This window comes from Lolium perenne, chromosome 1, assembly GCF_019359855.2.
Source record: "Lolium perenne isolate Kyuss_39 chromosome 1, Kyuss_2.0, whole genome shotgun sequence".
NCBI classification, from domain to species: Eukaryota; Viridiplantae; Streptophyta; class Magnoliopsida; order Poales; family Poaceae; genus Lolium; species Lolium perenne.
In genome coordinates, this window is record NC_067244.2 from 131,045,421 (window position 1) to 131,060,653 (window position 15,233).

Sequence of the window (15,233 nt, forward strand, 5' to 3'; positions counted from 1 at the left end):
GTAGTACTTATCATGGACTCGAAACGTAAATACCATAGGCAATGGGCGAACCTGAGTGCCCTGCTCCAGAGGTAATTTCAATCAATATCGCCCTGTATTGGCATCTTCTATTCTCAGTTCCTGATATCAAGTAATTAATAACTCATTTACTCATTTTTTCTTTCTCGGGCAGGGCTTGGAAATGGTTCATCAAGACTGCTCCGGAGAATGGAAATCGGAGCTTACATTTCAAGATCGTGCTGTAAGTAGTACTATAGCTATGTCCGCGAATCTCTTTAATTTTTCTTTCAATACCATGCATTATCATGCTTAATTATTAGTTTGATCGAACTATTATTTCGTAAAGTGTTCGAAGTAGAAAGCTGGGAATAACTTATGTGGCTACTACATCTGCGAGTTCATTCGCGAGATGGCCTGTCATCAGGAGGCGGAAAAAGGCTATTTCACAATCTTATTTTATTACCATCAATTCATATATAGTGATCTCCTTTTTAAAATTAGATAGAACGCGTGCGGTACACTCTCCTAACGGTGAATCGCGTATGAGCAATTCAAGAGGAATTGGCGGGATTCTTAGTTAGGGAGATCATAGCTCCAACTAGAGCATACCATAGGGAGTTAATATTTGACATTAGGGATAGAAAATAGAGATCGTAAACAGGATCGACTTTATATTGTAATATGCATTACGTGTACTGTATTTCATGACGATGCATATATATTCATGACAATGTTCTGGTTCCTTGATTGATGTATGTATGCATATTTGAATGAATAACATAAACCATGAAACTCTGCCGCGGCAGAGAGACGGCCATTTCCTCTGCCGCGGCAGGGCACGTTGCTCCACCCTAAACCTCTGCCGCGTCAGAGAAACGGTCATTTTCTCTGCCGCGGCAGAGAGCCTTTAGTCCCGATTCATCTTATGAATCGGGACTAAAGCTCCTCCACCCCGAGCCTCTTGGTCGCACCACATGGAGGACCCTTTCCTGGTTTATATTTGAACCGGGACTAAAGGTGGAGACCTTTAGTCCCGATTGAGCAGTCCCAGCTACTCAACCTAGACTAAAGGCCCAAACAAATCGGGACTACATGCCCTTTTTTTCCACCAGTGTGTGGCACTACAATTAATAAGAAAAGAGTCGGCACTACAAAAGTAAGAAGAAAAGCGAGTACCGTCTAAAGCTAGACCAGATAGACCGATGTGGATAACATAAAGACATATTAGGAGCGTGGAGTGCATGCTTATCCCACAATCTCCAATATTTTTCTCCCAAATGCACCTGACGGCTGCTCCCCAACTCTTGGTGCACGCCGATTCAGCACTCATCACTTGATCGATCGACATGCAAATTAATAACTCTCTCGCTGGCTTGGAATTGTAGCATCATGCATCGAGTATGTGTACCTAATATGTTGACCTGTTTCCTTATTTAATAAATTATTTATTTATCTCGTGGTTTTGTTTGTTGTGATCAGGATTTTGTTTTGCTTGTAGAGCTGGGATACTGTGTGTGTGTTCCTCTCTTGTCATCATCCCTTCAAAGTTGTTTTTGTCTGCTCAAAGTAGTATATTCCTACTCAAAGCTGGAGTACTTTTCTTTTTCTTTTGTTTGCATAATAAAGAAGGGAAACAGTCTCGGATGTATGCATACTATTTGCGTAAACTTCCTCCTTTTTTCCTATCGAATTATTAGTGTATTTGACCTCCCTATGTCTTCTGCGTTCGGAGACGGCACAACCGAATGCACTTGATTTTCCTCAACAGAGATGCCCAGTATATCCTTAATCATGATATTTTTAGCGTGGCGATTCACGATTTATTCCGTCCTTGACAAGCAAAGACGGCGATGGCGCTCGTTGAGAGACATGCTTCTCTTTTCACACGGCGGTGCCGACGGTGGCCAGTACACGGCGGTGGCGGTGGTGGGCAGTACACGGCGGTGGCCCGTACATGGCGGTGACGGCGGGGCGAGGCACGTGGAAGCGGCGGCGACACGTGGCACGGGGAAGGGACACGTGTGGCGGTGGCGGTGGTGGCCAGTACATGCCGGTGGCGGTGGTGGGCAGTACACGGCGGTGGCCCGTACATGGCGGTGACGGCGGGGCGAGGCACGTGGAAGCGGCGGCGACACGTGGCACGGGGAAGGGACACGTGTGGCGGTGGCGGTGGTGGCGATACATGCCGGTGGCGGTGGTGGGCAGTACACGGCGGTGGCCCGTACATGGCGGTGACGGCGGGGCGAGGCACGTGGAAGCGGCGGCGACACGTGGCACGGGGAAGGGACACGTGTGGCGGTGGCGGTGGTGGCCAGTACATGGCGGTGGCGGTGGTGGGCAGTACACGGCGGTGGCCCGTACATGGCGGTGACGGTGGTGGCCAGGCGGTGGCGGTGGCGACAGTGGCCACTACACGGCGGTGGCGGCGGTGGACACGTGTGGCAGTGCGGTGGCTTTTTTTCATTTGAAATAAGGCGGGAATGAAGTTTTTTAAAAAAAGTGGCCTTTGGACCCGGTTTGTATTACAAACCGGGCCTAAAGGCCTTTTTTGCGCGCGCAGCGAAAACGCAGCAAAAATGGCCTTTAGTCCCGGTTTGTATTACAAACCGGGTCCAAAGGGGGGTCTTTGGAAACGATCTCTTCCTCGAGTTCGGTACGAACTTCTCCTGGCTCTATAGGTAGGGCCGGTGTTTGGCCTGCCGGTGGCAGGTGGTGTAAATTACACGAAAATTAGGGGCAATGAAAGACGGACCAACAAGAACCTCTTTTGCTTTTATTATTAGGTATAGATTAAAAAGTTCTATGTCAATGTGCTTGTTAGGAATAAGATCGCTCATGTAATACTCCCTCCGTTCCATGAAGTATTTCTGAGATTTATCAAAATCTACGTATCTAGACACTAAATAGCATCTAGATACATTTGAATTTTAACAAATCTTAGACAACCTTCGTAAGACGAAGAGAGTAGTTAGAATCACTACAGTATATGGGTCACCTTATTAAGAAGGGAAACAAGATTTTATTTCAATGTTCCATGAACTCTTTTTGAATTGGGATGGCTCAACTATTATTGGTCGGGATTTCAATTTGTTTGCATCTCGGTCGGACAATAGTAATGTGTTGTAGATTTGAGGTGGGTTGACAAGTTCAATGTCTGCATTGAGATGAGGACATTAGTTGGTTTTTCTTAGTTCTCAGTAGTCAAGTCCTACACCGTCAAACTTGCATCGTGATTTATGCACTTGAGTTTCAAATTGAATTGCAACTAACTGAGATTTTCGAGTTACAACTAATATTCCAACTAAAGAATATCTATGATCCTTAGATTGCTTTCGTGATTTGTACTAATCGTGAGTTTTAACATGCATTGGAACTAAGGTTTGATGATAGATGATATCATCTGGCCGAGAACTAGTTTATTCAATCCACTAAGAATTAGTCACACCCTTAATTGAAATTGGTCTCTCTACCGAGACAGAAGTTTTGCATGGAAGGGATATACCCCACACCGGTTTAGGGACTCGCAAATATTTAGCTGACTTTCCTGGTTAGAGATGCTAAGAATTTCCTGAATATGAACTTTCTGGAGTTTTCAGTAGTAGTACTTTTAAAACATATTGCTTTGTGGAGTCCTCGCGTACAGACGTCCTTTTCTCAAAACTTGTATTGATCTAAAGAAAATCAAGCTTCTCATGAATAACTTCAGTTTTCTTTTTGACTCAAGGGGTGAGGGCCATATGCATGAATAAGTTACTATCATAACCTCATTTACTAATTTGTAGAGTCGGTCATTTTTGAAAAGTGTGATATTATGGTAGAATAGCTAGTTACCACAACCAGTTCTCTTTTCATTTAATAACATATCATGTCATTAAAATACCTAGTTGCCATTGCATATAGGTGCATGTTACTATATAAGGGCATCTCTAGCGGCCCGACGCATTCTAGACACGAAAAGCGATCGTTTATATCCGTTTGGGTCAGACCGTGGGAACCAAAATGTCAGCTCGGCCATGTTAGTCTATTCGGGTCGGCCGTGGGTGCCCTAGTGGCTCGTCGTATTTTGGTTTGGCCTATCCATTTAGATTATTCATCGCCATATTTTCAACCCAAATAACCCACAGGTATAGAAAATAATAATGTTGCAATAAAATAATGTTAAGTTCCTTATTACATCCAAATAAACAAATAAAAGACAGCATTGTATTGCCGAAAATAAGGAAGAACACAATTCATAATTAAACATATAAAATTATATGGGATGACTACTCCTCATTTTTCTCATGTCCTACCAATGCCCACTGATGCTCAATACTATCTGCTTGAAGAAGAGTGGATAAGTGGCTATCACGGATCTCAGTGTGCATATGGAGAAACTCCACAAACGTTGGTGCCCCTGCCTGCGGCTCAACCAACTCACCATAAAATTGCCATCCTTGATCATGGAGGTTGTCATCACACTCTTGATCAATGATCATGTTGTTAAAAAAAAGAATCACACAAGTAATCATAGCCTCATGCATGGTGTGAACAATCCATATTCTAGAAGGGTGACAAACAATAGCTAGTCCACCGATCTTGGAGCATACCATAGGGAGTTAATATTTGACATTAGGGATAGAAAATAGAGATCGTAAACAGGATCGACTTTATATTGTAATATGCATTACGTGTACTGTATTTCATGACGATGCATATATATTCATGACAATGTTCTGGTTCCTTGATTGATGTATGTATGCATATTTGAATGAATAACATAAACCATGAAACTCTGCCGCGGCAGAGAGACGGCCATTTCCTCTGCCGCGGCAGGGCACGTTGCTCCACCCTAAACCTCTGCCGCGTCAGAGAAACGGTCATTTTCTCTGCCGCGGCAGAGAGCCTTTAGTCCCGGTTCATCTTATGAATCGGGACTAAAGCTCCTCCACCCCGAGCCTCTTGGTCGCACCACATGGAGGACCCTTTCCTGGTTTATATTTGAACCGGGACTAAAGGTGGAGACCTTTAGTCCCGATTGAGCAGTCCCAGCTACTCAACCTAGACTAAAGGCCCAAACAAATCGGGACTACATGCCCTTTTTTTCCACCAGTGTGTGGCACTACAATTAATAAGAAAAGAGTCGGCACTACAAAAGTAAGAAGAAAAGCGAGTACTGTCTAAAGCTAGACCAGATAGACCGATGTGGATAACATAAAGACATATTAGGAGCGTGGAGTGCATGCTTATCCCACAATCTCCAATATTTTTCTCCCAAATGCACCTGACGGCTGCTCCCCAACTCTTGGTGCACGCCGATTCAGCACTCATCACTTGATCGATCGACATGCAAATTAATAACTCTCTCGCTGGCTTGGAATTGTAGCATCATGCATCGAGTATGTGTACCTAATATGTTGACCTGTTTCCTTATTTAATAAATTATTTATTTATCTCGTGGTTTTGTTTGTTGTGATCAGGATTTTGTTTTGCTTGTAGAGCTGGGATACTGTGTGTGTGTTCCTCTCTTGTCATCATCCCTTCAAAATTGTTTTTGTCTGCTCAAAGTAGTATATTCCTACTCAAAGCTGGAGTACTTTTCTTTTTCTTTTGTTTGCATAATAAAGAAGGGAAACAGTCTCGGATGTATGCATACTATTTGTGTAAACTTCCTCCTTTTTTCCTATCGAATTATTAGTGTATTTGACCTCCCTATGTCTTCTGCGTTCGGAGACGGCACAACCGAATGCACTTGATTTTCCTCAACAGAGATGCCCAGTATATCCTTAATCATGATATTTTTAGCGTGGCGATTCACGATTTATTCCGTCCTTGACAAGCAAAGACGGCGATGGCGCTCGTTGAGAGACATGCTTCTCTTTTCACACGGCGGTGCCGACGGTGGCCAGTACACGACGGTGGCGGTGGTGGGCAGTACACGGCGGTGGCCCGTACATGGCGGTGACGGCGGGGCGAGGCACGTGGAAGCGGCGGCGACACGTGGCACGGGGAAGGGACACGTGTGGCGGTGGCGGTGGTGGCCAGTACATGGCGGTGGCGGTGGTGGGCAGTACACGGCGGTGGCCCGTACATGGCGGTGACGGCGGGGCGAGGCACGTGGAAGCGGCGGCGACACGTGGCACGGGGAAGGGACACGTGTGGCGGTGGCGGTGGTGGCCAGTACATGGCGGTGGCGGTGGTGGGCAGTACACGGCGGTGGCCCGTACATGGCGGTGACGGCGGGGCGAGGCACGTGGAAGCGGCGGCGACACGTGGCACGGGGAAGGGACACGTGTGGCGGTGGCGGTGGTGGCCAGTACATGGCGGTGGCGGTGGTGGGCAGTACACGGCGGTGGCCCGTACATGGCGGTGACGGTGGTGGCCAGGCGGTGGCGGTGGCGACAGTGGCCACTACACGGCGGTGGCGGCGGTGGACACGTGTGGCAGTGCGGTGGCTTTTTTTCATTTGAAATAAGGCGGGAATGAAATTTTTTAAAAAAAGTGGCCTTTGGACCCGGTTTGTATTACAAACCGGGCCTAAAGGCCTTTTTTGCACGCACAGCGAAAACGCAGCAAAAATGGCCTTTAGTCCCGGTTTGTATTACAAACCGGGTCCAAAGGGGGGTCTTTGGACCCGGTTTGTAATACAAACCGGGACCAAAGGGGGGGGCACTATAACTGCAACTCCTTCGTCTCCGCGGAGATCAATCCCGCGGAGACGAACGAGCGCACGCCGCCAGGCCGCCCAATCGCCGCGCGCGCCATAGCCGTCGCCGTCGCCGTCCACCGCGCTGCCGCGCTCGCCCGCCGCCGCGTCACCGCCGCCGCCCGCCGCCCGCGTCACCGCCACCGCCCGCGCCTCTTCTCTCCCGCGCGCGTGCGGCCGCGGGCCCTCGACCGCCGCCGGCCGCCACTCCGCGCGCTCTCCGCCGCCACTCCTCCACGCCCGCCGCCGCTTCCTCCACGCCCGCCGCCGCCTCCTCTCTCCTCCACCGCCGCGCGCCTCCTCTCCGCCGGCAAGCAATCAAGGTGAGAGCCCCGGCCGGCCACCCGGCCTTTTTTTTTCTTTCTTTTTTAGTCTTTTTTTTAGATTAGTTTGTTAATTAGTTAGAAAAATTAGATTAGTTTGTTAAGTTAGAAAAATTAGTTTAGTTTGTTAATTAGTTAGAAAAATTAGATTAGTTTGTTAAGTTAGAAAAATTAGTTAAAACAATATAGTTAGAAAATTAATTAGTAAAATTAGTTAGTAAAATATTTAGTTAGTGTGTTAGTGAAAAATAGTTAGAACTTTAGTTAAAACAATAGTTAGTGTGTTAGTGTAAAATAGTTAGCGCGCAAAAACGCCGGCGCCCCCCCAAATAGAGATGTACGCCGGCGCCCCCCAAATAGAGATGTACGCCGCGCGGTGCCCCCTTACGCGGTAGTGCCGGCGCCCCCCAAATAGAGATGTACGCCGGCGCCCCCTTACGCGGTAGTGCCGGCGCCCCCCAAATAGAGGATGTACGCCGGCGCCCCCTTACGCGGTAGTGCCGGCGCCCCCCAAATAGAGGATGTTGTGCCGGCGCCCCCTTACGTGGTGTGCTGACGCTCTTGCCGGCGCCCCCAAATAGAAGATGTTGTGCCGGTGCCCCCTTACGCGGTAGTGCCGGCGCCCCTGCCGGCGCCCCCAGAATAGAGTATGTAGTGCCGGCGCCCCCCAAATGGTAGTGCCGGCGCCGACTAACATATAGTGAAGTTATTTTTTAATTTATGTTAACGTTGGTACATATATATATGATTTGTTTTCGTAGCTACGATGCCGCGACAGCCGCCGCGCCGTGGTCTGACTCTTCTAGAGGAGATGGAGCAGATGGGGGAGGTCCGGGACTGGGCTCCGCCGGGGTGGCACTGGGAGGTCTTAGCTTCCGGGTCGCGCACCTTGGTGCGGAATCCGGGTCCCGTTGTCGACCCGGATATTCTTTGGTGGAGGTCTTATGGGCCACGGTCGTTTCAGAGGGAGCCAGCCCCGCCGGAGGAGGTAGCTCAGCGCATTGAAGCGGAGGACCAGCACGTTCGCCGTTACATGTACGCGTTAGACAACATGTATAGGACCGGATGGAGCGTTATGCGGGGATCTCATGTTAGCTATGCTCCCGTTGTTGTTCCGTGGCTTTGGGGGCACACCCAGCGCGGCTCAGGACCCGGTCGGCGCCCTCTAGGACCCGGTCTGCGCGGTTGAGTGGTTGTAGTAGTGATTGATATGTATTAGGGTTAAATAAACATGAACCCGATCTATGTATGCATGTAACTGCAGTATCTGCTTTCAGCACTATATTATCGATCCTTAGTTAAGAACTACACATATGTAACTCCATTTTCAGTTTTCTGCATTATCCTTAATTTGATCATATGATGGTTCCTATGTATAGCTTGCAGGTCGTTGTAGAAAGCATGGACAGAGATGAAATTCAAGAAAATTTCATGGAGGAACTCATAGCAAACGGTACTCTGGATGATCGCGACGACGACGTTATTCCAGATGATGGCGGTGACGATGTCACCGCAACTTATTTGAATGACTCCGGTGAGGGAGCGGAGGATATTGAGGAAGAAGATCCTAGTGGCGCCGGTGAGGAACAAGATCATCATAATGGCTCCCGAACTGTAGTTATCACCGAGGTATATAAATTAATTAAGCCGCTGTTGATCGACTAGATGCATTAACTAATGAAATTGTACTGACTATGAACTATTTCTTTTTTAGCCCTCCGGATCGAGCACTTCTTCTGTAAAGTCGAGGAAGCGAGGCCCGGCCAAAAAGTTGGATGACGGTGTTAGGCACGACATCACCCACATCGAGAAGGATGGTAAACCGATTGCTCCAGAGAAAGGTGCAAAGTCATTTATAGCTCAATGCGGAGTGCTTGTTAGGGACCACGTCCCGATCACCGTTCGAGAATGGCACAAGCCGAAGGGACTAGTGCTGTCTGCAGAGGAAGAAGCTCAAGGTCTTTATATCGATGATGTAGCCAAAAACAGCATTATGAACAAGCTCATGTCACATTTTAACATAGTACCCGAAGAGGGGGGTGACGCTGAAAAGGCCAAGATGGAGCAGGCCCTCCGCGAGTTTGGCAAGAAGAAGATGGCCGAACTATTCAAGAGCCACAAGAAAAGATTGCGCCGCCTTATCAAGTTAAAGAAGACTCCGGACAGTGAGAAGGTAAAAATCACTGGGACGAATTCGTGAAGTACAGCACGGAGTCGAAGAATTTTGAGAAGGTCGGAAATAAATAACGCAAATGCTGCGTAGAAGCTATATCACCAAATTACGGGTCCAGGTGGATACAGGGCTAACCGTCCTAAGTGGCAGGCAGCTGAGGCGGAACTGACCAGTAAAGGGATCAGATTAGGGACACACGGTTGGATCGAACGGTGCAAGGAGTGTTTCTACGGGATTGGGGGAACGTTGGATCCAGAAACAGGGAAGTGCATCTATAAGAAAGCTCATCTGAAGGTTCCCATTGATGCCCTGGAAAAAGCACATAGGGACGTGGAGGCGGGATTGTTCCAGCCCGAAAGAGAGAACGATGAGCTGACACGCGCCCTTGGGAACAAAGAACACGGCGGACGAACACGAGGCACATCAGGCTCCGTTCCGTGGAAGTATGGCTTTCCTGCGGAAAGGAAGAGATTTCTACGATAAAAGCCATGAGAGGAGGAAGGCAAGGGAAACAGACCGCCTGGCTAACTTAGAGGAGGGTATGAGCACCATGCAAGCCCAATTAACCATGGTAACCCAAGTACTTACATCTCAGATGGCTCGGGGGCAGGCTGTAGATCCTGCACTGCTCAATGCCCTCGCCCCGCTGCAATCTCAACCACACCGGAAAAGCAGCGTGGCTTCCTCTCAGCAGGTGGATAATGATGATGATGATGACCAGGTGGTCGAGCCTCCTCGCTACCCCCCCGTGGATGATCTCACTGAGAGCCGTCCTTGTGAGCTGCATGTTAAAGTTTTCAACCTATCCTTCAAGGCGGCGGTCGGCATCCTCTTACCTACAAGGTCTTACCATTGCCGTCCGGTCGAAGACGACTTTGCTGTTGTGATGGTGGATGAAGTGTTGAGAGAGTATGAGGGGTTGGTGCTTGAGCACCCTGCAGGTGAAGATGGGGAAATCAAAGAACTGGGAGAAGCCCGTAGAACCACCGTGCAATGGCGGAAGGAGAACATTGTGTTTCCAGGTGAGAAGCCAACAAGCAGGCCACCTCCGCCTCCTCCGCCACCTGTGCAGTCTCCTCCGCGTGATGATTCTCCTCTGCGCGATGATGATTCCCCTATCCATGACCAGTCTCCTCCGCGTGAAAATACTCCGCCGCCTCCTCCTCCTCGTCAGGAGACTCCGCCGCTTCCACCTAAGCAAAAGAGGAAGCGGTCCGCGGCACCTCCTACAGCTCCGAACAGATCATCAACTCCAATGAGGGCACAGACTCCAGAGTTGTTACCACATGAGCAGACTGAAGAGCAAAAGGCGTTTCTTGCGCCGAAGAAGATGTTTATTCCACCGCAGACAGTGAAGCACTTTGCCGAGACGAGAATGAAGAGACCTGAGCTGAGAGCTGATTATGACCGCTCTCTTGGACAGTCCTCTAGAGCGAGCAAAGAAGCAAAAAAAGTCGCCCAGCTTGGACGACGGGACATTCAGGCCGCACCCCACTTCATCGTGGAGCCATATCATGATCCAGAGACGGCATCGATGATCGAACGGGCGGCTAGAGCTCAGGGAGCATCAGTTGAGTACGAAGATTACTATCCAACGGCTCAAGTGGTAAACAAGTATAGATACGGATCTGATCTCGTCAAACCTGGCGAGCTCGTGCGTCTAGGGACTCAGATGCGAAGGTTGCATGACTGGTACCTGAAAGCCTGTCGAAGATGTGAAAGCTACATCACGGTGTATCTTAGAGATGAGCATTACTTCCGGGAGGAAGACGAGATAAACCTTGAGTTAGAAGAACTGTTTCAGTTATTCAATCAAGACGCCCTCGACAAAGCTGTCATCAGTTGCTACTGCCTGTAAGTGATTTATTTGTGTAATTAAGTTTGTAGCTCATTCATTTGCACTAACAATTATCCTCATTATATTCTTTGTGTACGCTATACATTTAATTATGCAGAATGAAGAAGCTGGAATACAAAAGAGGCAAGCTCCTACCGCTGGGGTTCATAGACCCAAACACAGTTCATGAAGTTACGGTTCGACGGTACCCCAAGGACACAGAGGACAACATCGTAATGTTTTTAGAGAAGCAAGCAGACAAAGAGGATATATTCTTTCCCTACAACTTCAAGTGAGTGTTATATATAACATACATTATGCTTGTGCACCTTCCACTTTATTCTCGTAATCATTAAGCTATGCTTGTGCAGTTTCCACTTTCTTCTCCTAATCATTGATCTTCACCTTGGAGTCGTAAACGTCATGGACTCGAAACGTAAAGAATATGCGGAATGGGCGGACATGGCTGCCATCCTCCAGAGGTAGTTTCAATCAATTTCGTATTGGCATCTTCATCTGCTCTAATTCGAAGATATCATCAACTAATCAATTACTCATTTACTCATTATTTTTTGCCGGGCAGGGCTTGGAAACGGTTCATCAATACTGTTCCGGGTGAATGGAAACCGGAGCTTACATTTAGAGATTACCCTGTAAGTAGTACTATATATATAGCTATGTCCGTGAAACTTTATATATGATATTTACTTTCAATACGATGCTTGATTATTAGTTTGATCGAACTATTTTTTCGTAAAGTGTATGAGGCAGGAACAAGGGAATAACTTATGTGGATACTACGTCTGCACCTTCATGCGTGACATGTCCTGTCCCAAGGGTGGGGATGCCCAAATACACCACACTCGTGTACGATAACAAATTTTCACAATTAATCTTAATTAGTACCATCTATTGTATTGAGTTCCATTCATATATTGATCTCCTTTTTTAAATATAGATGACACGCCTGCGGGACACTCTCATAACAGCGGATCAAATAAAAGCAATTCAAGAGGAAATCGCGGGATTCTTTATTACCGAGGTCCTTACCCCAGGTGGAGAGCACTATCGGAAGATCGTGACGGCGGAGGATATTCGTTCAGGAGATGTTGTATTGTAAATATGCATGCATTACGTGTACTGTGTTGACTATGTCGTGTACTGTTGACGATGTCTATATATATTCATGACGATTTTTTGTGGTTTCTTGAATGATATATATATGCATTGCTGAAACTCTGCCGCGGCAGAGAAACGCCCTGTTTCTCTGCCGCAGAGAAACGCCGGTACAGCCTAAATCTGTGCCGCGGCAGAGAAATAGCAATTCTCTGCCGCGGCAGAGAAACATAGGCCCGGTTCGTACCACGAACCGGGACCAAAGCCCTTCCACCGCGAGCTCCCTGGCCGCACCACGTGTCGAGGCCTTTAGGCCCGGTTTATCTTTGAACCGGGACTAAAGGGTACCCCCTTTAGTCCCGCCTAGTTGGTCCCGGTTCGGGAACCGGGTCTAAAGGCCCAAATGGACCGGGCCTATTGCCCCGTTTTCCACTATTGCTGCTACAGCCTACGTGTTGCAATTCCATTTCCAAGGTGTTTAAATAGTGATTTGTAGTAGCTCAGAGCCTGAAATGATACGGTTCCATCTCGATAAGGAGCGATCGGCGTCATGGCAGGTACGTTAGCTTTTACAGATGAGCAAAACCGACTTGCTGTATATAGCTTGCCATATGAACATATCTAGTTCACTAGCGACAAGATCTCTCCCATGCTGAAACCAAAATGTTATTCTTAGCCACGTCGATCCTTTGCAACTAAAATTTCTCACATATACAAAGAGGGCAAACGATCGATCATCTGCAGCTAAAGTTTTGTCGTTTTTCTTTTGTATAGCTATTGCATTGAATTAGTTCATGTTAACTCAATGTTTTCCCTCAAAAGATTGTAGGGTACCCAGATGTTTCATGCTATATATTCATGGCTTGCAATTCGGCAGTAATATTCATCAGCATCATCACCCCATTTCATTGAACATTTACCTAGGTAGTGACATATAGATCTGCATGCACTGCTTAGTTGAAAATTTTGGATTCGACAGGATGATCTCACTATGGTGTACGATTGAACGACCTAGCTAATTCGCCTAGGTACTTAGCTATCGTCGTCGTACGTAGAGTAGACTGCTTTCCTATGATATACACTCAGCAAGCACCTTAGATCGACTTAATCTATGGTGGAATGACATCTATGATACCAGAGGAGAAAAAGGAAGTTGTGTCAATGGCAAGGCAGCATGTAGGCACTAGCCAGAGCGGCATGGAAGCTGGGAAAAGAGCAAGGAGCAGCATGCCCACACGCGAGGGTCACACACAGATACAAGACAGAACCCTCCTCGATTCCACTATAAAACACGGCAACGGGGCGTGTGTTCTCCACACTACTTCTGCCTGAGTGCCACTACACACCACCATCTCCATCACTCAATCGATCTCACTTGAGCTGCCATGGCCGTGAGCGACACCAAGCTGGCCGATGCAGAGAACCCTGCGGCCACAAAGTTCAGCGATGACTCCGACGTAGACTTCGCGGGCCGCGCCAACTGGCTGCGGGCGGCGGTGCTGGGGGCCAACGACGGCCTGGTCTCCACGGCCTCGCTCATGCTGGGCGTGAGCGCCGTGAAGCACGATGTGCGGGCGATGGTAGTGTCGGGGTTCGCGGGCCTGCTGGCCGGGGCGTGCAGCATGGCCATCGGGGAGTACGTCTCCGTCTGCTCCCAGCGGGACGTGGAGCTCGCGCAGCTGGACCGCGACGGCAAGCGCGGAGGCGACGAGGAGAGGGCGCTGCCCAGCCCCGTACAGGCCGCCGTGGCGTCCGCGCTCGCGTTCTCGGTCGGCGCCTTGCTGCCGCTGTTGGCGGCCGGGTTCATCGTCGGGTACAGGCTGCGGGTGGCCGTCGTGGTCGCCGTGGCGACCATGGCGCTGGCGGCTTTTGGGTACGTCGGGGCCGTGCTCGGCCGAGTACCGGTAGCCAGGTCGTGCGCGAGGGTTGTGGTGGGCGGGCTCGCCGCCATGGGCGTCACCTTCGGCCTCATGAGGCTCTTCCGTGAGCTGGCCGAGTAGCCTTCGCAATGAGAGCCTTGCACGCCGAGACGAGACGCAAGCTTGCATGGAAGGGATCTACGCAAGCAACAGCTTCTGCTGGTGGTATACTAGTTGGTGGTTGCTGCTAACTTGGATCTTTTTGATGTTTTGTTGTTTGGAAGACTAGTAAATGTGCTCGTGCGTTGCACTCGGAGAAATGAATATTTAAACGCTACAACAAATTATCCGTGTTGACACTTCTCTTCCTTGTAACAATCATTGATGGTGGACATGTTTTCTCATATTAATTATAAACATAATTAAATCTAAAAATATTATATTACGAGCTCCTGACAATATTGCGAGCCACTTAAAATACCGCAGACATGTAATGGTGTTAAACATGAAAAATAATATATGTGCGTTCCTACTGCATGTTTTTCAGAGAGCGGAAATTTTAAACATGAAAAATAATGAACGCTGAACAAAGAAATTTTAAATTGCTATTATGTGTCGGCTAGACACATAGAAATAGCTTAGATGCATCCGCAAATAAAATTCAACTTCACACCCACACTGCACTTTTATTTTCTATCTTGTCCGATGAAAATTAAATGAAATATACAATCTATATTTTGAATCGCATGTCTTTGCCGATCCAAACTGGTGTGCTTGGTCCTGTGCTACAGCCAAAAGAGAATAATGTAGATCTATCAAACCAGCATGAACTCTTAGGGCTCTTTTTTTTTAAAAGATTAGTACCATCAGCGGGCATGATGTATAGTTTGGCATGGGTTCATTATGGTCTAAATATGCCGCTTCGTCCGCTTGCCCAAACAGATCGACATCCGCATCTGCGTGTAGGAAACAATCAGACAAATTCAAATCTCGTTGGCCGAATTGATCGTGGCATGGAGCGATCTTTTTCTCCCGGCAATTTCTAGCGTTGCGCGATCATCGCGCCAGGAGCGGATCCTCTGTTGTCATGCAGGCACCCGTCTTCGCCTTGTCACCGGCCGCCGGCGAGCTCGACCTGATACTTCATCGCTGACACCACAGAGGAACAGAGCCCTAAAGCACTCATCAACGACCGTGCTCACGTCTTTTTCTTCATAATACAAAGTAACGTAGTACATCC

General features: G+C 48.3%; 1 protein-coding gene across 1 annotated transcript; it reads left to right on the plus strand.

Annotated features, from left to right (window-relative positions):
- The first annotated feature begins 13,436 nt into the window (after positions 1-13,436).
- Positions 13,437-14,301, plus strand: LOC127293849 (vacuolar iron transporter homolog 5). Its single transcript, XM_051323565.2, has one exon. The coding sequence runs from the start codon at positions 13,520-13,522 to the stop codon at positions 14,132-14,134; it is 615 nt and encodes a 204-aa protein (XP_051179525.1). The 5' UTR covers positions 13,437-13,519; the 3' UTR covers positions 14,135-14,301.
- The last annotated feature ends 932 nt before the right edge of the window (positions 14,302-15,233 follow it).